We start from the raw sequence: 24,755 nt of genomic DNA, 5'->3' as shown, positions 1-24,755 counted from the left end.
CGGAGAGCGAAAGTCGTCAGGAAGCTCGAGCGCTTCCTTCGCCGTGGGAGAAAATCCGAATTTACAGGGCCAAGTCCATCAAGCGACCAGAGCAGGAGTGCTCGTCGGAAACAAGAACTGCCATAACAGCTGACCCGAGGAATACATCATCGGATCGGAGAGGGGGCATCTGCCCCACACCCAAGACTTGATGGCGCTCCGATGGTCCAGGCCAAACCCCCAATATATTGCAAGATTGCAGAAGAGTCATGGAAGATAGAGAAAAAGAAAATTCCAATGAACACGGTATATACAGTGATGCCTCTCTCGCCCCGTAAACCAAAATCACAAACAGAGACAATTCAACCATTCAGAGAACCCAGAAGTCAGTCATATCCAATCATTTCATACGGGCATGTCCAGTGCCTGGGTATGAGATCGCCCGTCAGCCCATCTTGGGCATTTTGGAGGAAACAGTAAAATTACAGAAAGCTCAGGAGAGAGACGCGGAGAAGCCAGATGGGCTGGTAGCTCGGAATAAGTGGGTGGGAAAACAAAAACAAAAGGGGGTTAGGGTTAGAAAGCGTGGCGGCAGTTGATCTCGTGAAGATGAGAGAGCGCTAGATTTCTTCCAACAGACACTCGTGGAGATTCAGTGAATTAGACCTGGCCGTTCTGCTTTGTGTGCATAACAGTCCGTTCGCGCTCGTCACGTCGCGCGTAGGTTGGTCCGGGCTCCCCGTCGCTGTCCGCTAAGTCGTCTAGGCCGATCGCGTGGTTGTTCTCGATATCGTACGAGTGGATCAGGCCTTCTCGATCGCTGTGGCCGTTCACGAAAGCGATACTCGAGGAGCTGCGGCGGGATTGCATAGACCTCCGCGTTTGGAAGCTGGCGATGCCGTCGGTGGGCACGCCTTCGTCGTCGAACTTGGCAGGAACCAAATTCCGGCCGTCGGGGTCATGCCGAGAAAGGTTGAGGAGATACACTCCAGTGAAGATGATGAGGAATCCACACAGTAAGGAAATTGTGTTGACCGCATCCGTGGTATTAAAACCTTGGAAGAGGATGAAGGAAGCGCAGAGCGTGGCAGTCGTGAATGTAACATAGTAGAGAGGATTGACACTAGACAAGAAGTATCTGTCAGCATCCGAATAGCCATATACTCCAGTCAATTCCCACTTACATCGAGGTCGAGAACGAGTTCAACGCCTTGTTGAAATAGTTCATTTGAGTAAGAATGCAGAAGCCAGTAACAATGGCAAAGACATAAGTAGATGCGTGGACGAATTGATTGTTGCCTCCGATGGTCAATTTCACCGCAATGCCGAACGCCTTGACGGACATCACGGAGACCGAGCCAACGGTCGAGCAGATGGAGATGAAGATAAGAGGATTCTTCTTTCCGTACAGCGGAGCAACCCGGTAGATCATCACCGTGGAGAATATTGCAACGGCGAAACAGTAGAGGAGGAATCCTAGTCGAAGCATTAGCCATCAGACGAAATATCCGGGAACCTGACTTGTAATGCAATCTCACCTGGCTTCACGGCGTACGCCAAGATCTCATCTATTCGCTCAACAGGCTTGTCAGGGGGCGCATGGAGAACAATGACAACCGAGCCGAGCAGGCACAATGCACAACCCAGTTTACCCAATACACCCAATCGCTCCTTCAAGAAGTATGAACCAAGAACCGCGCTGCGAGCTGTCAGCCATTGTTGCCGATCGTATCGAGGCGGAAAGGGCATGCTTACCCGATCAGCACGCTGAGTGCGCCCAAAGGCGTAACCAGGATCGCAGGCGCAAATGCATAAGCGGCGAAGTTGGCGATTTCTCCAATGGCCACTATTGCCGTCCGTTAGCTTTGGTGCCCGGTATTTTGAACCCAACGGGAGACCCATACGTGTGACGACACCTCCCCACCAGATCGGACTCTTCAAGTATGAGAATCCCTCTCCCTCAAAGCCATGCCGTTCGGAAGCATGCATTAAACCCTGTATCACTTCCATCAGCGGCCTATTTCCATAGTATCCCACCCGAGGGAGTCACGATCGCTTTAGTCCGCCCGGGGGTTCTCTCATTTCCTCCGATCGATATTCGAGTGGGGACGGACCTTTTTCGTAATCACGAAACTCGTGCCTAGCGGTCCTGGGTTAGCTAGACGTTCGCGCAGATTCCAGATGGAAAATGGGAGCATATCGTACCAATGGCCATTGTCGATAGGATGGCTAATATTAACCCGACATATCTATTCATGGTTGCGCAAGTTAGAGCTTCTGGCCACCTTGTCCACAGGGCACCATCGCAGGGAAGCAGGGAAGTCGGGGAAACGCATACTTGTCCGGAAGCATCTTGACGCAATTCTGTTCAGGAGCGGAGAGCTCCTACTGTGGAACGACCTCCAGTGCCAGCAATGGATATCGGGGTGGAAAACGAGCGACTCGGTAAACAAAGGGAGTGTGGTGAGCTGAGCGGGCGCGGCACGGGACCGGGTCAGTTCCACGGAGGAGCGAGAGCGAAGGGCGAACGAGCGCGACCAGAATATCGAGCCAGCCCGAGATTTCTGCCAGGGAAGAGAGGGGGGGAGTAGGGCGAAGAATGATGGGTAGGAGGATGGACGATGAGAAGAATGAAGTCGCAAAGTGGTGAGTGGTGAGTGCCGAATGGTGAGTGGTAAGAAGCTGAGACCTGTTTGGTGCCTGCGTGCGGTGGGGTTCCGTTTCGAGACTGGGCCGATCGGGACGCGTAAGAGAAACGGCTGAGCACCATTTGTCGTTCACCACAGTCAGAGCCGGGTTAACTCTGCAGGGCTTGCGAGAGTATGATTGAATTTAGGGGCAGTAATTTTTTCTGGTCACAATGACATGCGATGTCTATAGGAGTTCTATAGAAATGGTCAAGGGCGGTCGAGGGTGGTCGAGGCTGTGCTGCCCCTACGTAAGTGTGAAGGCCACCCTCAGGAATAGGCGTGCAAGGGGAATTTGGGGAACTGCCGACTTACCAATTGGACCATGCGCAAAGTGTGGCTCTCGTTTCACTGTCACAATTTTAATGCTTGGACCCTGAGTGTTCTCAGTGGCGACGATCGTCGTTTCATATCGATCTGGCCGCCCAACCGCATTCGGTCTGTCTATACATAGCCGTGGGGAGGGTCCACTCACCCATCCAGGGCACGGTTAATGAGATGGATCCCATGAGGAGATTCCACAATGCAGGAGAAGAAGCCGGACCAGTGAGTTGGAATTAGAGTTAATTGTTTGAAGAAAAGTTTTCTTCTACCCAGGGGACGTCTATACTCCTTTCGAGCCATGTGGCTGCACCCTACTACATCTAGAATAGTAGATATCCATCCGCTGGTGTGGAGCTAGCATACGTAGGTTCCTGGATTACCTCCATGCTCCGAGTATTGACTTTGCCGACCGAATTGTTTGGCCGCAACTGAGGCCACCTTTACGGGGATGCCTGCGCACCAACTTGGGGACCCGGACGGGCTTCCCGGAAGCTTAATCCGTTGAGTTCGTGGCGCACCTCTAGCTCCAGCCAGCACTCATTTGCCCATCACACAGGTTACCATAGAATGTGTACATGTACTCCGTGTGGGTACTGGGGGAAAGGGCTTTCCAAACAGAAATCAATCTCATTTCATAGCGTCTCCATAGCCTAATACTAAAGGTGCGGTTCATCCAGCCACGCCGATACGCCGATTACTATGTGAGATGCAACTTGAAGAATAAACAAAGCCCAACCAGACTCCCATCGACACCGGGCATAACTAATTTTTGACTGCAAAATGGTATCACGCGAAAGGGGTGGCAGTTAAAAAAAGAAGAAAGATCGCAGACGACGATAGTACACAGACACGGGAGAAAATAGAGAAAGGGATCTTGAGTGCGTGGGGTGGCACTGGGGTGGCACCCGGAATATGGTCCAAGAGGTCTCTCTCGATGGGGATCGAACTAGTGAAGAGACGGACGACAAAAGACCGAAGGAGAATAAGCAGAAGACTTACCTGGGTCTGATTGTTAATTGGAACCACTTTACCCACGGGTGGTAACGTTGCTGCAGATGGTCGGGATTAGTAGATGGTGGGCGTTAAACAGCCGAAGCATTCGAGGCACTAAGCCGGTAGCATCCAAGAAGTATTAGACTGGCTAGCCAATCCAAGAAGAGGAGTGGTGCGATGTTGAAACAAGATACCGCGAAGGCGGACATGGGGTTGTTGGGTTTACGAAGGGCGGCGACGCTTGTTCTCGAGGGTTGAGGTCTCCTCAATATCCCATTCATCCTCCTCCTCACGGGACCGCTTGGTAGAGGGATTCTCATGGGGTTGGTGGGAGTCAGTATGGGAAGGATCAATTTCACCCAGCTCAATCCGATCCGAGACTTCAAAGGCCGTGTAGTCGTCATATTCGCCGTTGCCGTCGTCAGCCTGATCGCCGTTTGCACCGTTCCCGTCCACAGTGGGAGCGTCAGGGAAACCATCCTCCAGTTCTTGCTCCAGATCTACGCTCTCGATGTGTTCGAGATCGTCCTCCAGATCTTTGGCGGGGGTTTGCATCACGTCTTCGGCGATTCCAAGCAGGTCATCCTCAAGTTCTGGGGCTCTCTCGTGGTTCCCGGGTTCCTCCTGTGGCGTATTCTCCATCGTTGGTTCTGATTCGTAATTCGATTCATGATCAACATCTTCTTGCAAAGTGTCGGCCGAGGCATCCTCATTTGCTGGTGCAACATCGAGCTCATTGGAAGCTTCGTCGTCATGAGCGGAAACGAAGTCGACAGGATAGGCATCGTCCTCGGCTCCGGAGTCATCGTTCTCTTCTCCAACAACCTTTTCTTGGAACTCTTCATGCTCTAGTCCTTCGTGGCCAGAGTAATCATCCTGACCGGACGATTCTTCATCGTAGTCTTCATCATTAAATTCTTCACCTTCCGGATCATTGCCATCTTCTTCGTCTGCATCATGTTGCTCCAAAGCACTTTCAGCAACATCAGCTGAGACGTCTTCCGTGGATTCATTAGCCCTGATTTGATCAGATGCCGGCACAACAGTGGCGGTGGACTCCGTCTTGTGAGCTTCGGAGTCATAAGACTCTTCATACGGTTCTTCACCATAATCGTGCGCATTCTCTTCAGCAAGCTTTGATGAAACTGCCCGAGCCGTCTCTTCTTCCTGCTGTATTTCGGTAGCGCCGGTTCCAGGCTCAACCTGGGAATCGTGCTCACTAGAGAAAGGCTCGTGAATGGCCTCAACGGGAGTTTTCTGAGCATCATCATTGACTGTATGCACCTGGGAGGGGGTCTCGCCACTAGGCGGAGCCTGTTCTTGGTGAGTTTCTTGAATTTCATGGGTAGACTGGTCGTGGTGATCTTCATCTCCATGGGACTCCTCGAGGAGGTGCTCCGCAACTAGAGAATCCTCATGATCTTCTCCATCCTCGTATTCACTCCAGGGGTGAACTTGAGACAGTCCTTTGCCTTCATTGGCAGCAACCTCCAGAGCGGCTAATTCGGAATGAACCGCCAGTCTGCTACTCAACGTGAGATACAAAGCCTCTGGCTTGTCAGTGCCATCGTTATGACAAAGTCGAAGGTAAATGTCCAGGATTCGATGTAAAGTGATATTGGACGCGTGCGAGGAGTCCTATCAGCCAGGGTCAGCAATGCTATTTGATAATAGAAGATGGGAAAATAAGGGGAAATAAGGGAAGTAAGGGGAAATGGTGGGAGGGGTGCTTACCTCTGTTATTTGAATACCAAGCGAGTCAATATCAATAACCAGGACCTCGTTCTCGGCGACATTATCCAGAAGCACCTCGCGAAGAGAGCCGAACAATTTACCAACATTGTCATAGGCGACATCTTCATCGTGAAGGAAAAATGTCTCAGCGGAATCACCTTCCATGGGCGGGAACAGAGAAATCTCTGCTTCCTGATAGAGAACCTTCACTGGGAGGAGGGACCCATCATCGTGGGTGGGCTGGTCTTCCGTTTCATGCAAGTCATGGGTCTCTGGTTGCTCGGAAATTCCGTCTCCGACTCCATGATCGGTTGATTTGACTTGAGCGGACTCAACATTTGGAACATTCTCAGAGGTGTCGACATGATCATGGTGTTCTTCAGCAACAGGGACGTTGCTCTCAGTAGTCTCAGTAGTCTCATTAGTCTCCTGAGGCTCGGTCTCCGGGTGGTCGACACGAGCCTCGCCATTCCTCTGGTTTTCGTAGCCCTCGGATTGTTCGGGTTGGCTACTGGAATTTTCACTAGACTCTAAGAAAATGGTCTGTTCTTGAACCTGGGGATCCTGGGGCTCATTCGCCGTGGAAACCGCTTCTGAAAGGACGGTTCCTTGGCCCTCTTGGATGGACGGCTGCTGCACCTCGCCGTTTTCCGTGGGAATCTTCTGGCTGGGCTCGTCTCCGCTGTTCTTGTTTTCTGCTTGAACTTCAATATGGATGGTGGGAAGAGGGGTATCGATCTCTTCGACTTGATCGCCTTCCAGCATCTCTGCTTCGAATGTAGCTTCTTCGTACTGCACGTCGATATCGTTGTCTTCGTCGGCGACGTCGGCGTCGACCATCGAGCCTTCGGTGGACTCGTCAACCATATCAGCATCGTCATTTGCCTCGGTGTTGAAAAGGGAGGGCTGAGAGGTGTTAGGGTAGTCATCTGCTCCCATCATATCGCTGTCCATGTTGGAGACATGGTCCTCCATCAGGTCGATGTCGATGTCAAAATCATCCGCCTGTCCCTGGTAGGGAGAGGCCATCTCCATCGAATCTTCCACTGCAGGGACCTCCATAGGGGTGAATGCTAAAGATGAAGTCGTTGTCATGGCATGAAACGCGTCGGGAAATGCGTGGTATGGGGACGTGTTGCACGGTTCAAAAGTGGCGCGCGCCGGAAGCGTCAAGTCGATGGGTGAGGTGAAAGGAAAGGTCGGGCGAGAGGGAAGGAGGTTACAAGAGATTCATGGAGGGTGGTATGAAGTGAGTTCGTGAACGGAGAGTCGATGACAGGGGAATTTCCCTGGATGAAACGCGCAAGTACTCGGCAATGAGGTGAAGGGGAAAAAAGCGAGTTGGGTCCTAAAGACTAAGCGAAGAGCGAAGGGGGTTGGGTGCACGGGCCAACGGCGAAGAGAACAGAGTAGCGGCCCGCGGGCGACTTGTCCATCAACACCACAAGGGGCTCTTCAGCGGTCGATTCTCCCAAGACCACCACTTGCGGTACAGCAGAACTTCCTACACCTCTTTCTTTCCGTCCTTTAAAGTCTTTGCTGTTCCTTAGATCGCCATGGTATGGATGTCTCTCGTCTACGCGCTTGTTGAGGGTTGTGAGAGCTTAGAGCTAACCGCCTATCCCACACCACACAGGTCGTCCTTGCAGCATCGATTTGCACTCGCGGAGGCAAAGCGGTCCTCTCGCGTCAGTTCCGTGAAATCCCACGGTCGCGCATTGAAGCCCTACTTGCCGCCTTCCCCAAGCTTGCGGACTCGGGCACACAACACACCACCGTCGAACAGGACAACGTGCGCTTCGTGTACCAGCCATTGGATGAATTGTATATTGTTCTAATTACCAACCGCCAATCAAACATCCTCCAAGACATCGACAGCCTGCACCTATTCGCTCAAGTGACCACAAGCATTTGCAAAAGCTTGGAAGAGCAGGATATTGTCCGCAATGCCTTCGAGCTGCTGAGCGCATTCGATGAGTTGGTGACATTGGGTTACCGGGAGAACCTCTCTCTCTCGCAAATCAAGACTTTCTTAGAGATGGAGAGTCACGAGGAGCGGATCCAGGAAATCATTGAGCGGGTATGTTTGGACTTTGGGCTGCGGGGTTGTTTCCCACGCTGACATTCCTCGATAGAACAAAGAGTTGGAGGCCAGCGAAGAGCGCAAGCGAAAGGCCAAGCAGTTGGAGATGCAGCGCAAGGAGGCTGGTCGAACAGGTCGCGGCGTACCCCCTCGGGCACCAAACTACCCTATCTACACACCCCCGTCGCGCCCGTCTGTGCCTGAAACCTATGATTCCTATGAAGCGGAAAAGAAGAAGACCTTTGCCAAGTACGTTCTCCATTCCGAAGGCTTGGAAAGTGATATGATGATAGTGCTGGGTTCTAACGGGGTATTATTTTTTCTAGGCCCCTCCCCACGCGCGGTAAAGGTATGCAGCTCGGCAAGAAGTCCAAGGCTACCGATATCTACGAGAAGGTCCGCGGCGACCTAGGGCCCGAGATCGAGGAGGCCAGCCCGCTGGTTACTCCCCAAGCTTCCACTCCTGTGCAAGAGCCTACGTCGGCTCGGGAGTCCCTCACCGCGGATCGCGAGCCTATCCATATCACTATCGCCGAGACCATCTCTGCTACACTTACCCGGGAAGGTGCCCTGAAGTCATTTGAAGTCAAGGGTGACCTCCAGCTCCGTATCACCGACCCCGCCTTCACCAAGCTCCGGCTCGATCTTCAGGCCATCCCTACACAGGGTGCTCAGTTCCGCACTCACCCCAATGTCGATAAAGCCCTCTTCACCAGCACCTCCGCAATCCAGCTCAAAGATACCACCAAGCGCTTCCCTGCAAACAACTCGATTGGCGTTCTGCGATGGCGTGTAGCTAGCACGGTTGATAATGCCGAGATCTTGCCCATCACGTTTACTGTGTGGGTGAATAAGGGCTTTGACACCACTACCGTCACCGTGGAGTATGAGCTCACCAGCTCCGATAGCCTGCGCGATGTGGTTGTAACCATTCCATATGGCGCATCTGAGCCGGCGGTGTCCAGCTTCGATGCTGTGTACGAAGTCTCTGGTGACAGTCTGGACTGGAACCTGGGTACCGTGGACGAGTCGAACCCCTCTGGTAGCTTCGAGTTTGAGTCCACCGGTGACAGTGACGAGAACGAGTTCTTCCCAATGAGCGTTCGTTTCACAAAGAGCAAACCATTTGTCGAGGTAGATGTGCTCGATGTCTCGCTGCTGGAGATGGAGGGCGAGAGTGCTGGGTATGCCAAGGACATCCGCAGTGTTGCGGAGAACTACTTGATCGAGTAATTTGAGGTGGGATTGTATAGCCATTTTTTTTTCTAATGATGTTCGGATTGAGGCCTATTCTTCTGGCATTTTTCTTTCTCTTCTTTTTGCTTTTGAAACCGTGTTAGCAACCCCCTGATTTGACTGCCCTCCCTCCAAGACTCCCCTCCCAGACTTCTAAGGCCCCCTCTCGAGGGCCGTGTCTTAACCTTTACATTCAAAAATTGACACGTCTTAACTAGATTCTACCAAGGATTTCAGCCCTGTTTCCAAGTAGAGATAGAAATCTGGCATACCCCAATGCTATCCCATGCCTCGGGTGCAACAATGCCTCGATTCATGCTCTGATGTTGAGCACGGTCATACCCCTGTCATATACGACGTCAGGATTATGGATAATGGATCCACGATGCAAGCTATTACTAGGCGCCGCAAGGACACTCTCAATAGGGATACCCCATGTCCGACATGACTCGAAACTGCCGTCAAACTTCCCGTACCTCCCGTCCCATGGACTGCTTCAAAGCGTTTTTCTTACTGGTCAAATCGTATCCGCCCAATTCGAGTATCAACCAGGGACCCCAGCTAAATAAGCGCCACCACCTTCAAACGTCAGATTGACTCTGCTCATGGGGTCTAGGCCATTGAAGCCCATCTTAGCCGGGCACGGGGCACGCTGTTCATCGCGGAGGGTTGTTTTATACTCCACGCTCACCTTCCGCTAAGCTTCGGGAACCATGGGACTGCTTAATGAATACAGCAGTATCAAATTCCAGGCCTCGGCTTCTGTAGAAACACCGCTGATCCGATCCTCTTCCAGCAGGAAGGTTACTTAGGTTACTTAGGTTGCTACAGCGCCTCGGAGTCCAGAGCCTGCTGCTTCCAAGTTCCAACAACGGACAGATAAACGACAAAAGAATGGATAATATAGGGTCTTGATCCAGTGGTTTTGCCCATGCCATGGATCTCCGATCCCGATCCGATGCAACGGCACCATCATTGCTGGCTGATGGCAACTGCAAGGGCCAATCAGCCAACATGTGAGAACTCGCGCAGAAAAGACCTCAAAATCGCCTCAACGACCATTGAAGTAATGGGGCAAATCTACACCATGTAGGCATGTCGTCGCATGTACTTCTCGGTGGCCATTTTGCAACCTTACCGCTCCTATCCTGCCGACATCGTCATTGCCGAGTATTTACACTCGAACTTTAGACTTTCGCGCATGTCCAGACCCAGAGAATACGGTTCAATTAGTGGTAGCTGACCCGCAATGTCCCCTCTGTGTCTTTATAACCCAATTGATGTCCGTCGTCTTGTATTTCCATCATTGTCTGGTAGTCTTGAGGTTCATCTGATTGTGAATCATTCGACCTGTTTAGGTAAAGCAATTCATGCAGACGGAGACGATCAAGCATTCGAAGTTACCTACTGACTAGTAGTAGTCGTCACCAGGAATACTTGACATAATCTCTGCCGGTTTCATGATGAGCATCCACTTCCCCTCATGGACTGAACAACCGAGCATATTCAAGCTATCCTGCGCCGATGCCGAGACGTGCAATCAGCTAAGCATGGTAACTGGACGATTAAGGGTTCAACGAGCAATTGCAGAATCGTCATCTGACTGCCCATACAGGATTACCCACTCCCGGCCCTTCAGAGTGCTGAGTCTGAAGTTGGTACCAAAAAGATGGCCATTCCACGACTTGCAGAAGGAGCAGAGTCAGCCTTCACCTCGCCTGGTAGATTTCACCGCCGACATGTACGTCGAGCATGCGAATCTTGTCGACAGAGAAAGACCAAATGCACCGGTGACAAGTCAGGGTGTCGCAACTGCCGCGAGGCTGGCATCATCTGCTGCTATACGGATGGTAAAAGAGAGAAATCCAAACGGTCAGCAGTCTTAGTCCCACTTGTGCTCATCAGCCCATAAGCTCAATGTCTCGCTTTTTACAACAGACAGCTGGCCAGTCTATCGGCCAAAGTGCAAGCCTATGAAGATGTGATCAGAAAACTGAGCAATCGCTTCGGGGTTTCCGATGAGCAGCTGGTGAACATTGCCTTGGTAGCGGTAAGGAGTACGATCCGTCTCCAATGTCCAATCCAAGGCTGAAGCAGCACAGGAATCGGCTCCCGAACTAGCATTAAACGTCGATGCCAGCCGGGTCTCTGTCAGTGAGCGAAAATGGAGCTCAGGATCGGAAGCACCGCCCGACCGAACCTCCTCACCCGGCCCTTTCGATCAGGGGGACCACACGGAGGAAGACTTCAATCGAGACGAGACAGCACGAGCCACTGGATTTATTGGGAAAAGTTCAGAGATCACTTGGCTGCAAAAGCTGAGCAAGGAGGTCAACAATGAGGTCGAAGAGTGGTCCTCGAACAGATCCCACGCAGGCGATGATAATGGCCTGCCCTCTCCAACCCTGACGCCTCGACCTGAGAACCCCAGTGATCCATTGGTGGCATCTTCGAATTATTACATTGATGATTTGGATGTTCCGAATACAGAGCAAGTCGATACATTTGGGGTGCCCTCGCGTGAAACGGCCACTAAACTGCTCAACGCCTATCTGACCTCAGCGCATCCGTCTTTCCCAATCATTGGCACCTCGACATTCGTTTCACAGTTCCAAGTGTTCTTTAGCCAGCCATCTCTGAAACCCGGCAATAAATGGCTGGCGATTCTCAACTTGGTCTTTGCTATTGCATCGAAGTATGCACAGTTGACCAACGCAGAGTGGAAAGATGACGAATATGACCATGAAATGTACTTTTCCCGGGCAAGACGTCTCAGCTTGGAAGACCAGATTCTACATCATCCTGATCTGCAGCAATTGCAGGTGGAAGGTCTGGCCTGTTTCTACTTGATTGCTTCCGGTCATATCAACAGGTACGTCGTTGATCCAATTGTATCTCTTGACGCATCCTCACGGTTTTCTTTCTGTACGTAGGGCCTGGAAGTTATCCGGGAGTGCCACCAGAGGTGCATTGGCTCTTGGGCTACACCTACGAAACGTTGGTGTATGCACTTCGGATACTTCTAAAGAAATCCGTTACCGTGTCTGGTGGTCGCTTTACAATGTCGATCATCTTCTCGGGGTCATGACGGGACGCCCGTCCTGCATCATCGATAGCTCGTGCACCACGCCGCTCCCAGTCCCGTTCGACGAAAGCGAATTCCAAAAAGAAGAAGTCGCGCAGCTGATCAGCATTGGGGGACGCGGTATATCGAGCCCTCTGGATCGAATGTCATTGAGCGGCAGCGCAGCAAACCTGGATTCCACCGCGGACTCGGCCACCAATGATACCCCCGCTGAAAGTGATACCAAAATGAGTCGTGCTGAGTACCTGAAGAGCCTCCCGCCGTGCATGTCCCTGTACTTCTTGCAGATGACCTCATTGACGACCATTGCCAAGCGAATGACGACCAAGCTCTACAGCCCGGAGGCGCTGAACTCGCCGTGGGCGACTATCGAGTTCACGATTCAGAGTCTTATGCTTGAGATTGATTCTTGGTTCATGAACCTGCCCTCGGCATACGACTTCACCTCCACGCAGTCTTCCCAATGCCCCTTGGGTCACCGCATGGGGCTTGCCTTTCTGTTCTACAGCACCAAGATCGGTATCACCCGCCCATGCCTGTGCCGACTTGACCCTTCGCCCTCTGATGGCGACAAAACGCATGAATTCTGCAGCAAGACGGCAGCCGAGTGTGTCGAGTCTGCGTGCCACATGCTGACACTGTTCCCGGACACCCCAGATGTTGCTCTGCTGCACCGGATCTCCCCGTGGTGGTGCTCTCTGCACTACCTAATGCAAGCTACCACGGTTCTTCTACTGGAGCTTGCATTCCACTCGCAGCATGTCCCCGAGAAAATGACCATGGTCTCGAAAGCTGCCAAAAAATCTTTGGACTGGTTATCAGCACTTTCCATGACTAATATGGCGTCCGAACGAGCCTGGAAGCTATGCGATGGATTCTTCCGCCGTCTCTCACCCCACATTGGAACAGCTACCAGTGAAATGTCTGACAATGAGGAGTCATCAAATAACTCTCTTTTTGATGCTGCTGGCTCTACCAACTCCGCTGAAGCTGGTGACAGCCAAAGTGTTGATGATATCTCCCTGGATTCATCAGCAGCTTTACCTACAGCTCCTATAACCACGGCGGATTTCATTACCGCTGAGTTGGACTCGATTGCTTGTTCGCCGATCAAGCAGCCTTATAGCCCTCTCCGAATTCCTGTGCCTTACAGCCTTGAGGCACCCGACCTGCTCGATACATTTACGGAACCGGAGATATCTCTCTCGGGGCAAAACTCATACGATGAGTATTTCCCCTATGATCCGGCGACTGGCCAGATCACAGGGTCTTTCTTCCCATCAGGACCAAACTTGGATCTTGATATGGGGTATTTCTGGGGTGATGCAGTGTGTTAACTTGAAGTTACGATAAGTACAAAATGTGGAGGTGCTGGAGGAGTTCACAAATTCCAAGACAACAGAATGAAAATTTTCCAATATGGGTACAGGGGTTCAGACTGCCACATTGAACTTGCGCTGCGTCTTTCTGTTCATTTTGCTGTCGCATTGAAGTAAAACATAAAAGTGTGCATTAACTATAGAATCAGGACAGATGGGCAAAAGTTCTTTTTTTCTGAGACTATATATGGAACCTCACTACTATTCTCCATATACGCTTGTCAATCTGGGTCATCATCTGCCTCTCGTACCCCAGAAGGGGCGTTCTAATCTAAACAAATTTCGATACTGTACACCCCTCCCAAATGCGTGCACTTCCCCCAATGCTCTCAATAAGGATGAGCACCTCTCAGCATGTTTTCCCAAGCTTGTTTCCAAATCCAGGCAAAGGAGAACCGTGTACCATCAGCACAGCTAAGCCATTCGGAAAGAACCTTTGGACGGACCGTAGAGTCCAGACCGGTCTGTTCATTCCCGGGAATTTTCTCTCCAGATACACCATCATCGGTATGTCATACTTCCCAAGAGGTCCAGCGCGGTATGTGAAGGGACAATGACGATGTCACCTGTAATAACTGAACATAGAGTTAGACCAGCAGTAAACAATGCTACTCTATCCGGATAGATGTGCCTCCCAAATGCGCTTCTTGGCGGTAAATAACACCCGCGCATAGTCTTCCTGGCTGAGAGTCTGAGACGGCCTAGGACCTCGGGCCTTGAGATACACAGATTGAATATCCACTGGAGGGATCGTCTGCCTTGGTTTCAATTTCCAAGAAATCTCGAGACGCTTTGATGAGTCCTGCCAAAGAGTAGACATAACGCCCAACAACCCACGCCCGTCCAGCACAAACTTTTCAATGCCGTCCAAGATCGGAAGTAAGCGACGTCTCACACCACACCCTTGGTGATTGAGATCGACCTGGTAGTCTGGAAATCGTTTCATAGATGCGATGAGAGCTGTGATGTCGGATTCCGGGACTGACAAGGTAGCCGATGGCTGTTCTTTGCTCCCGTCATGCATCTCCTGCCCATCTTCTACTTCCTCTTGCATTGGGCTGAACTCGGGATCAATCAAAGTAGATCCTACAAATATTGTCTTGGCGCGCAGCGCAAAGAAACGAGTCATCTGACCCAGATGGAAAAGATCGCATTGGCTGGCGTTACCAAGTCCAGCACGGCACTGGAACGGGCGATGTTGGGAGAAAGAGTGAGTTGTGATGGCTGAAGCGGGAGGCTTTGTTTCTTCGGTATCTTCCAGTGCGCCATATTTGCGGAGGAAATGTGCTTGCAGGTCGGTGATTGTGTTCAAGATGCACTGTCGCCGGAAATAAAGCTCATCTGGAACGTAGTGATTAATAATAGTTCCTTTCTTGGAGTCCAGAATACTGCAAATATGTAGATATTCCCACGAGCACTACAGAATCATATCATACCTTCTAATCCATGCGCGAAATATTGCCAAGGAAGATAAGGATCACTCGGCAGTTCCAACCCATGAGCCCATCGCTTGGAGCCGAGAACCACCAGCGTGTGTGTCATAATTTTCGTAATATTGTCCAGACCCATAAATGTTGCAACAGCGATGGTTTGGCGGATTCGATCATCTGTCATTTTCAAGGACGGTTTATCAAATTTGTTAAGCCGCGGGTTACCCTTGCCGAAGTTGTAGTCCACGCGCTGCAAAGCGTCTTTGACAGGCTTTGGGGAACTGTACCAATCAGAAATTGCAATTAACCTCGCAATCAGAGAGAGAGGCTGAGTTTTCAGGTTGAGTGTAAAAAGAGCCTCCAGATCATCATCCTCGTCGGCATTGGGACCAGCTGTAAGAGAGTCCAGACACAAGATCTGCAGGAATATCTCAATAGCATCTACACCACACATTTCCGTAAATGGAGTTGCGGGTATCACCATGATGGGTAAAGAGTCAGACGCAGCGCTCTCTGTCCTCTGTTGTGCAAGAAGTCGTCCCTCAGAAAATTTGTCCGGGTCTATAAGCACCCGGAAATAGGGACTATTATTCACAAGTAAGTGGCTATTGATTTTCCAGTAGTAGGTTTCTGCTGAAGAAAGCCTGCTGTACTTGAGGATCATATCTCCATTGGGTGAAGCGATAATGGGCGAACTTGGACTGCTTTTGTTGCTTGGACCAGGATCTTTCGGCCTAAGAAGAGCCGTATTGGGCCTATCCGGCGGATCCAAATACCCGGCCTTCTCAATACCCCCATAGATCATCTTTGAGGGTGTTGGGGGCGTTGAAGGCCGCGAACGATGCGATTGCGTCTGCGACTGCGATTTCTGATGGCAGTGCCACCACTCGATGTTCTTCGTCGAGGTTATTGGTGAGTTGTTTACCCATGCGACGCTGTGCTAGGCAAACCTCAACATAACAATCTGTATTGGGGCGGGCTGGAGAATATAGCTTTTTGGCTCTGCTCTCCACAGTGTTCATTTGTCGATATTCGGAGGTAATCCGTGGTCGTATGGGCCCAGAGGCGTTGCGCCGAAGATTATGAAGCAGATGGATTTTGAACAGCAGTATCACGATGAGAGGACAGAATGAATGTGTGCAAAGAAAAGGGATGGGGTAAACGCAAAACACAAACACGACATTCGTTTACTTTGGAATTGGCAGCGTGCGTCGGCGCTACTCCCATCGCCATGGCGCGGGTCCTGCTCCATTTGAGATTGTGACTAAGCACGAGCACGTGGCTTTATCTTGCCTGACACATCAGGCCCAAACAGACGGTTTTGAGTTGATTTGGTTGGTTCTCGTGAAACATGGATTTCTTTTAATTATGCAATTAGGGATATAGGGATACAGGAGGTATGTATATGATGAATGGAAACCCCGTGAAAATGAACATCGGGTTATTGAATGCCGCCAAGATGAGACATGCGCAAAAACAGGAGGCTTTTGTTCCAACAAATCTATGATGAGAGAAAAGTGCCGTCAATGCGCGAGGAGCGAACGTATGCATATCTAACGTGGGTTCAAGATGGACATGAGATTTCAACAATGCCAAGGGTATAGCGGGCCATGGGAACTCAAATAGCAGGAACCTCCCGATCAGGGGAGGATGACGATCGGGACGTGGAAGATGCTGGGCCCGGCGGGTACGGAGGGATCTCGCTGCTGATTTCCCTGGTTCTCTTTGCGGCTGGCATCGCGCATTTTCAATGCTTGATCCACTATGTAGTGTAATTTGACGACGCTTTGTGGGGTTTCACCTTCTGATGAGTCCCTGTTCATGCTGCGGATGGGGTCTGATTCATAATTCTGAAGGATCTCATCTGGAATGAGAGAGAACAAGGCGAATGAATTCCGGTTTTCCAAATATGGCCAAAATTCGTGCAGGTTGCGATCAAGGTGCGGTGTTCCCTGGCCATCTTGGAAGGCCAGGTCGAACAGGTAATTCCCGCTATAATCTGTGAAAAATGGTTCACTAGCGATGAGGCCAACAACAAAATCATGATTTGCACATGCTGCCATTATTGTGCTTTGACGGAAGTTGAATGTAAATGCTGAATTAATAGCGCACGGCAAGCAGAGGACCAGGCCTCGTGATAGTAGTGGTGGGGCAGGGACACCGTCTTCCGGTTCGACATGTGGTTGTAGGACGACTGACTCGGTGACGGAGATAGTCGATGACTTCCGCAGGGCATAGCCGATGCTGTCTGAGCTAAACTCATGCCAGCCATTGGTACTAAGCGGAGACATGGGAGCTTCAACTTCCTCATGATGGTCCTCGACATTTGCCGCTGAGATCTGGGTTTCAATGGTTTTCACGGTGGTTGCAACAGCCTCCCGAGCCGCTGTGCGAAGCGTTGGGATCAACAGGTCCTTCTCTTGCTCGCCCAATGACACTCCGGTCGCCCATGAGGTGGCTATATTCGACCACCGAGCCACCTTGGCAGTTCCATGTGTGTATTTCGGCTTGACCAGGTCGGCCAGGACCTTTCGCGTTTGCCAGTCGGCGCTCCCGCGGCCCATGAAGTTGACGGTGGAGTTCAGAACCCGGCTCCCTTCCCACAAGATAAAGCCATATTTCTTGGCATAGTAGGTTAACTGATCGATGGTTTCGTCTGACCAGTCGTCGATAATGTCTGCCTGCACCTGGAGCACCGCAATGTGAGGGCCAACCTCCTCTGCCAGCTTCAGAAGAGCGGCAGAGTCGGTGACGGTTTGAGAGACAAGCGCGACCACCGGTTGGCCGTAAGGAAGAGCTTTCTTGGTCGAGGCCAAATCCTGGATGTACTCTAGGATCCGGTTGCCGGGAACGCGATCCATATCCGGCATCGTTGGGCGGCTGTGGGTGCGGGGAGTGGTCGAAAGGATGGGAAAGGTAGGGACGAGATGGAGAGAGAGAACGGGCTGTCTTTAATGAGGGAGCTAGAAGCCCCGGCGGGGCAACACGATCCACTTCGGGGGATAGCTAGCGCGATGTCTAATCTGTGGCAATTTCAATTCGCAATAAGAAAAATACACTTGTTTTCCCACTCTCGAGATCGCTTCAAGAGCGTTTCCGAAAATCTTTGAGAAGGGGGGAAGGAAGTCTTCGAGTGTATGGGCGTATGATGCGTGCACTCCTTGCCCGGTGGGGACCTCGAAGTATCCGATCCGATCGGGGTGATCAGGAATGTCGGGCGCAGGCCACTCCTTCGCGGCGTCTGCCAGCTGTCATCGCTGTGCCCTCTCTGCCAGCAACAGGCGAATGAAGGCGAATACCCAATGATACCGACACGGCGCCATCCTCGCAGGATTCACGCTATGGCCAACGTCGATCCAGTGGTTCGGAACTTGTATTTGGGTTTTGGTGCATTATTGGATGGGGGTTCGGTCCCACTGCAGATGTGCTTTATCGTGCGGATCGTCCCGCTGGATTGGCAGTCGAGTGTGATGGATGTTGCAACATTTTAGCCCCGGGCTAACCCTGGACTTCGCTAGCGAGGAAACCAATGGCGCCAGTCCCATGGTTGCGCGAATCCTTCGTGGGAAAACTGGGGATCTGGCGCTGGTTTAGCGAATTGACACCCTTTCGGCACTTCCTTCTTTCGGGACTTAGCACGTGATGCTCTCCCCGTCGGGAGAAACAGGGAGATGAGAAAACAAGAATTAGTGTCGAATAGGTTCAAAAGACGCCCGAGATTCTATGATGCATGCAGGAATCGCCCAGTTATCCAGAACTCAATGGAAGGTTGGGGTGGATGAAAAGTGCGGGACCTACATGTCAACAACCCCTTCGCTCCGGAGGCCATGCCTATACAGGAAGGTGATAGTACTTATCGCTGAGCAGAATATAACTATGGATGACTTTGGGGGGGGATGACTTCAGAGGCTGTGTCCACGGTGCGTGTATGTATGAGCTAGTATCTATAGTACCTACGGCCCACAACCCTGATAAAGAACTTGGCTAACGGCCAAGCTTTCCTTAGCCATGGCTTAGACGTGGCTTGCGCCTTGTACCTTGTCGACTACAGGAAAAGCTACAGGGGGCTTTCGGAATCTGACCTTTGTAGAGCGCATATAGCGGCCTAAGTAGTTGAAGTGAAGCTAGCATCGGCTAGAAACACCAGGGTGTATTTAGAGAATGATGATTGATGGCCACCCCCTAGCTGTACTCACTGCTAAAGTGTAAAGATAATCTTAGCGCATCGCTCCAGATGAAGGAAGAACACAATGGAGCCATTCATAGATTGATTTCAAAGAAAAGCGTCATATAGGTCTACCCATGAGGCCAAGGGAGGAAAAGAAGCTTTTCTCGTGCAGGTGAAGGATCAGCCTCCGGGCAATCAAGACCCACCTGGAAGTCGGATGTCCTTGGTTTTGCGGCCTTTTCGCTCCAGGCGAGGAAGAGTGTCTGTCAAATGCTATATATGACCTCATAACAGGGCTGAACATCAAATTTAGGATTAGCGGCGCTTAAAATAAGATCTGCGATTACTAGGAATTTGCAAAATAACACTTCATGGACATCTACTGAAGGAACCCTGTGATCGAGAGCCGCCGCTCTTGTAGACCCATGGACTGGGGCATCCAATTATTGCGGAGTAAAAAAGCAAGTTGACCAAATTAATTACTATGTACAGAGCAGGTTGCAAAGCTATAATTTCATCTGGACTGGAGACACAAAGTACCGCCCACAATGGTGCGGCAGTCGTACAGAATACCACTGTACTTAGACTCTATGTATAGGTAGTGAAGTAACTGTTGATCGAGACACATCACAACATTAGTATCTATTAAGCAACCTACGGCCTCAGAATATTTCGTGTGCCCGGTACCTCCAAGCCCGGGCCCAGAATTCGATTACATAACATTGGCACATGCTTTTTGATCAATAGAAACTTCAGCCACTAGTTTGAAGTGACAGCCAGGGCGTTACCTCAGTGTTGGGAGACCGAATACGGAGTAATGGTTTTTGGACACCTCCGCTTATCAGAAAATAGTTGATGGTCTGACCCTTCCTAATGCGTGGCTATCACCAAGTATTCCCAAGAGAAATTGCCTGACCCTCCCCCGCCTGCCGAAGTTGTGTTCCCTGGCTCGCCGCGCATAAATAATTCTGCCGGGGCGGAAACATCGTTTGTCACGCCACGCCGTCCCCTGAATATAATTTATTACCGCGCCCCTCCGGACAAGATCGACTGCCGCCGCCACTTGCCTATCGATACTCTCCTCTTCATCCGACGCAGTATTCTTTCAGAACTTGTATCGTGTCGCTCCCTCTCACCGTTTTGGATCGGATTCGTCCCAGAAAAACTTTTCGCAAACATGCCAGGACGGGTCCTGCCGACCTTCACGCCCGCCGAGGTTGAATCGCATAACAGCACCAAATCCTGCTACATAACTATCGGTCGCAAGGTCTACGATGTCACCGAGTTTTTGGAGGATCACCCGGGTGGTGGTGACTTGATTTTGGATTACGCAGGCAAGGATGTGGAGGAGATCATGAAAGATGAAATTTCCCATGAGCACAGTGAGGCCGCCTACGAGATCCTGATGGACTATCACGTCGGATTCATTTCCTCGGATGCATCCGGAAAATCAAAGGCATCTGGGGCCGATATTAACGAGACGGATTCCGGTCCGTGTTACGAAACCACCGGCATGTCTCGGGAAGAAGACCTGTCAGTCGACACCGACTATACTCAGGACTTCAAGACACACAAGTTCCTGGATCTCAACAAGCCACTGTTTGCTCAGCTTTGGTACAGCAACTTCTCTAAGGAGTTCTATCTGGAGCAGATCCACCGGCCTCGGCACTACAAGGGAGGCGCCTCTGCTCCGCTTTTTGGCAACATCCTTGAGCCCCTCAGCAAGACCGCCTGGTATGTTGTGCCTATGATCTGGCTGCCACTAGTTTTCTATGGCACTATGGTTGGAGCTCAAGGCCTCGGGAACCCCACTGCGGCTGCCGCCTATTGGATTGGTGGTGTTTGCCTCTGGACTTTGATCGAGTACATCTTGCACCGCTTTCTTTTCCACGTCGACAAGTATGAACCCTTCATCTTAGTACCCTATACTGCAATATGGTTGCTTATTTCTCTTCTTCTAGATGGCTCCCGGACAACCGAGTTGGTCTGACCCTTCACTTCCTCCTCCACGGCATCCACCACTACCTGCCCATGGACCGGTACCGGCTTGTCATGCCTCCTACACTGTTTGTGATTCTGGCAGCTCCTTTCTGGAAACTTGCCCACACCATCTTCTTCTACAACTGGTTTGCAGCAGTACAGGTATTCTGTGGTGGTGTCTTTGGCTACGTCTGCTACGATTTGACCCACTATTTCCTCCACCACCGCAAGTAAGTCTTCCAGCTCCGGTTTCATCTAAATAAACCGTGAGACTAATGTCGTATAGTCTTCCTTTGTACTACAAAGAGCTCAAGAAGTACCACCTCCAGCACCACTACGCTGACTTCGAGAACGGATTCGGCGTAACCAGCCGATTCTGGGATCGGGTGTTCGGCACTGAGTTGGAGACACCTGCTCCCAAGGTTGAGAAGGCTCAGTGAAAGCATGAGGGCACTCCCAACCTCTACGGCGGTTGCTGGCTTTTCATATCATGAGTTCACGTTGGAGTCTCGCTTCCGGGTCCACACGCCCAGTGCTTGTACATGTCTGCTCCATCATGTTGGCAATTGCGGCGTTTCGGATCGATTTTTTTCACAGGATGGTTTATGCATACTGGCTCCTCTGGCTATGTGAGACAAGCTCAAGAGGGTGCCGGTCCGTCTTATTCTTTTATGAACATCACATATCACTTATTAGTGTACATGAACAATAATAATAATAACAACTTCCCCACTTTGTGCATTCACATCTACATTATTATAAGTATATCTTTTGGTTCGGGTCGTCTCACTGTACTCCGTAGCTGTCCCAGAGACTGGGTGGCTGTGGCAAAAAGACACCTGAGGCAACAGTAAAACTTCAAGGGTCACCTGACTGGCTCACAACCTCACATGAGCGGCGCTTTTGGACTCGCGAGACCGCTGCATTACCACCACCATTCCGCATTCTAAGCGAACCTTGGATCGCGGTAGAGCATTCGCGCAAACCAGTTCATCATCTACCGAGATAATAAAAAAGGGTTCGAAAGTCAAAAGCTGACCTGTCTTTCGCACTCTGACCGAGCCCCAAGTGACTTTTCCCTGACCCGCGCCATTGTTTTAAATCACAACCAGCGACAAAACCGCTTTTCCGCAATGTCGGGACTCGATGTAGAGGCTCTTCTCGAGTCTACGGCTGCCCCTGCAGAGACCTCTGTCACCAAATCAGAGGATCGCGACGACCGTTCTCGTGCTGATCCCTCCGACCGCCGGGAGCGCGACCGTTCCCGTGATAGACGCCGACGCCGTGACCGCAGCCGCGACCGCCGCCGAGATATTGATGGCGATGAGGACATCAAGAGCCCGCACAGCGAACATGGCAGTGCTAACGGAAGCCACAGAAGCCGGAAGAGGAGCCGGAGCCGGGAGAGTGATCGACGACGCCCGCGTCGCGATCGCGACGACTTCCGCTCCAGTGGCGACTTTTACCGTGGTGGAGGACATGCTCGCACCCGTTCGCGTTCGCCATACGATGATCGTCACTACCGCCCGACGCGAAGAGAGCGCGAGGACGAGAAACGTCAACGCCGTGATCGCGACGGTGGCCGCCGCCGCAGTCCCAGCCGCCGCAGCCCCAGCAAATCCCCCGAGCTTAACGAGGATGAGCGAGACAAACGAACTATCTTTGTGCAACAGCTTGCCGCGCGACTGAGAACCAAAGAGCTGATGGCATTCTTTGAAAGTGTCGGCCCCGTGAAGGAAGCTCAGATCGTCAAGGATCGAGTGAGTGGACGATCGAAAGGGTATGTATTATATCTACCAGATAAAGCTCATTCCCATAAGCTAACATTATCATTCGCAGTGTTGGTTATGTCGAATTCAAAAGCGAAGAGTCCGTGCCTGCGGCGATTCAGCTTACCGGCCAGAGGCTTCTAGGCATTCCTATCATCGCCCAGCTTACCGAAGCCGAAAAGAACCGTCAAGCTCGCAACCCGGAAGCTAGCTCGGGCCCATCGCACTCCGCGCCGTTTCACAGGCTCTATGTGGGTAATGTTCATTTCAGCATCACTGAAAATGACCTCCAGAATGTCTTCGAACCGTTCGGCGAGCTCGAGTTCGTCCAATTGCAGAAGGATGAGACTGGCCGAAGCAAAGGCTACGCATTTGTGCAGTAAGTGTCTCCTAGTCCACAATCCATTCTGTCTCATATTGTGGTTCACTAATCCAATGACATCCAGGTTCCGGGATCCAAACCAAGCTCGGGAGGCTTTGGAAAAGATGAACGGATTTGACCTTGCTGGTCGGGCCATTCGAGTGGGCCTTGGCAACGATAAGTTCACCCCAGATTCGAACGCGAATCGTCAGCAGGGCCCATCTGCAAACCAACCGAATTTCCAGGGCTCTTCATTTTCCGGGCATGGAGGGCGTGGCGTTCAAGCTGGGGGCTCGAACAACTTTGACCGTGCCGGCGGCGGCCGCGAGAACGAAAAGGGCACCGGTGCCAGTGCCCTCGATGACACGGATGTTGCGGGTGTGAACTTCAACAACTACAGTAGGGACGCGTTGATGAGGAAGCTTGCACGAACAGATGAACCCGAGCCTTCGGCCGACGAACAGCAGAAGGTGCTCCGACCCAAGACCGAGACCAAGCCGCTGCCTGTCAATGTGAACATGGCCAGTCGGTGCGTCATGCTTCGCAACATGTTTGATCCCAACGAGTACGTTGAACCCCTTATCTTTTCATTTACGTTTCAGAAATTAGGCGACTGACAATTCTCCCAACAGAGAGACTGGCGAAGTTTGGATGAAGGAGCTGGAGGATGACGTTCGCCAAGAGTGCGAAGAAAAATATGGCCATGTTGTTCACATCTCGCTAGATCCGAACTCTCAAGGCGACATCTACCTGAAGTTCGACCGCGTCCAGGGTGGTGAGAACGCCATCAAGGGCTTGAACGGTCGTTTCTTCGGTGGCAGGCAGATCACCGCCCAGCCTGTCGTGGACGCCGTCTATAGCAGTTTGTTCACGCGTACCAAGGCCATCTAATCTCCAATCCGCCGGTCCCACTCACGCCCGTGGTTTTAGTTGCATTATTCTCTAACACGGCCCATTTTCTCTCAGGCAGATCCCCTTGGCGTTCCTCTTTGTTTTTCTAGGCTCTCCGGATGATTCTGCTCCTGGTAGGTGCCAATCTTTCGCCTTGCGTGCTTTTATTCCGCTTCTTGATTGGCCATTACGACGGCCATGCTACTCGAAATGATTTTTGTCTTTAGGAGCGTCTGTTTCTTTTGAACATTTAAAGAAAGGTCCCGTTGGGTGTTACCAACGTATTTACATTTTCGACAATCGCTCTTTCAGTAACCCTCCGTAGTTCGCTACTTGTCGGATACCGGCCCGGAGACCGATAGGAAAGCTGGCCTTACTCCGTACACCCCTATAGAACCAGCTGCCCTGGCATATTGTAAGCATCGCTATAGGGTCTGGTACCGGAACAATCGAGCTTGGCCCTTGCAATGAAAACTATTCAACGAGAAGAATACTCAGTTCGCTAAAAATAAATTTGTCGCGCCTGAGCCCGCAAACCCGCAGAATGGACATGCCGGTGGCCATCTCCTTATCTGCCGACGCTCGGGCCAAGGAAATGTGTCCCCCACGCCGACTTGTTCCTGCACTGCATTCTTCCTACACCATCCCCCCTCGAC

The 24,755-nt window shown here is 51.4% G+C and overlaps 8 protein-coding genes across 8 annotated transcripts; 4 read left to right on the top strand and 4 right to left on the bottom strand.

Annotated features, from left to right (window-relative positions):
* Positions 1-639: 639 nt before the first annotated feature.
* Positions 640-2,236, bottom strand: N7482_006094 (DUF803 domain membrane protein; the record flags this gene model as incomplete). Its single annotated transcript, XM_056688219.1, has 7 exons — positions 640-1,102; positions 1,164-1,455; positions 1,518-1,678; positions 1,735-1,825; positions 1,884-1,974; positions 2,094-2,119; positions 2,185-2,236. 7 exons carry the CDS (start codon positions 2,234-2,236, stop codon positions 640-642), a joined length of 1,176 nt encoding a protein of 391 aa, XP_056543774.1.
* A 1,969-nt stretch (positions 2,237-4,205) lies between these two features.
* On the bottom strand, positions 4,206-6,779 carry N7482_006093 (uncharacterized protein; the record flags this gene model as incomplete). The annotated part of the gene is made up of 2 exons (XM_056688218.1): positions 4,206-5,621; positions 5,718-6,779. 2 exons carry the CDS (start codon positions 6,777-6,779, stop codon positions 4,206-4,208), a joined length of 2,478 nt encoding a protein of 825 aa, XP_056543773.1.
* A 494-nt stretch (positions 6,780-7,273) lies between these two features.
* On the top strand, positions 7,274-9,033 carry N7482_006092 (coatomer subunit delta; the record flags this gene model as incomplete). Its single annotated transcript, XM_056688217.1, has 4 exons — positions 7,274-7,276; positions 7,354-7,797; positions 7,853-8,049; positions 8,127-9,033. The coding sequence occupies 4 exons, from the start codon at positions 7,274-7,276 to the stop codon at positions 9,031-9,033; spliced, it is 1,551 nt and encodes a 516-aa protein (XP_056543772.1).
* Positions 9,034-10,496: 1,463 nt separating this feature from the next.
* On the top strand, positions 10,497-13,458 carry N7482_006091 (CeGAL family transcription factor; the record flags this gene model as incomplete). Its single annotated transcript, XM_056688216.1, has 5 exons — positions 10,497-10,589; positions 10,652-10,908; positions 10,975-11,086; positions 11,139-11,908; positions 11,970-13,458. The coding sequence occupies 5 exons, from the start codon at positions 10,497-10,499 to the stop codon at positions 13,456-13,458; spliced, it is 2,721 nt and encodes a 906-aa protein (XP_056543771.1).
* Positions 13,459-14,113: 655 nt separating this feature from the next.
* On the bottom strand, positions 14,114-15,735 carry N7482_006090 (uncharacterized protein; the record flags this gene model as incomplete). Its single annotated transcript, XM_056688215.1, has 2 exons — positions 14,114-14,841; positions 14,937-15,735. The coding sequence occupies 2 exons, from the start codon at positions 15,733-15,735 to the stop codon at positions 14,114-14,116; spliced, it is 1,527 nt and encodes a 508-aa protein (XP_056543770.1).
* An 835-nt stretch (positions 15,736-16,570) lies between these two features.
* Positions 16,571-17,800, bottom strand: N7482_006089 (uncharacterized protein; the record flags this gene model as incomplete). The annotated part of the gene is made up of 1 exon (XM_056688214.1): positions 16,571-17,800. The coding sequence occupies one exon, from the start codon at positions 17,798-17,800 to the stop codon at positions 16,571-16,573; it is 1,230 nt and encodes a 409-aa protein (XP_056543769.1).
* A 2,475-nt stretch (positions 17,801-20,275) lies between these two features.
* Positions 20,276-21,518, top strand: N7482_006088 (fatty acid alpha-hydroxylase; the record flags this gene model as incomplete). The annotated part of the gene is made up of 3 exons (XM_056688213.1): positions 20,276-20,997; positions 21,060-21,308; positions 21,365-21,518. 3 exons carry the CDS (start codon positions 20,276-20,278, stop codon positions 21,516-21,518), a joined length of 1,125 nt encoding a protein of 374 aa, XP_056543768.1.
* Positions 21,519-22,211: 693 nt separating this feature from the next.
* On the top strand, positions 22,212-24,099 carry N7482_006087 (putative RNA splicing factor (Pad-1); the record flags this gene model as incomplete). Its single annotated transcript, XM_056688212.1, has 4 exons — positions 22,212-22,858; positions 22,918-23,226; positions 23,294-23,773; positions 23,841-24,099. The coding sequence occupies 4 exons, from the start codon at positions 22,212-22,214 to the stop codon at positions 24,097-24,099; spliced, it is 1,695 nt and encodes a 564-aa protein (XP_056543767.1).
* Between the last annotated feature and the right edge of the window lie 656 nt (positions 24,100-24,755).

This window comes from Penicillium canariense (genome assembly GCF_028826845.1).
Source record: "Penicillium canariense strain IBT 26290 chromosome Unknown utg000003l_segment0_segment0, whole genome shotgun sequence".
NCBI lineage: Eukaryota > Fungi > Ascomycota > Eurotiomycetes > Eurotiales > Aspergillaceae > Penicillium > Penicillium canariense.
The sequence above is the reverse complement of the archived record's forward strand: the minus strand, read 5'-3'. Positions and strand labels throughout refer to the sequence as shown.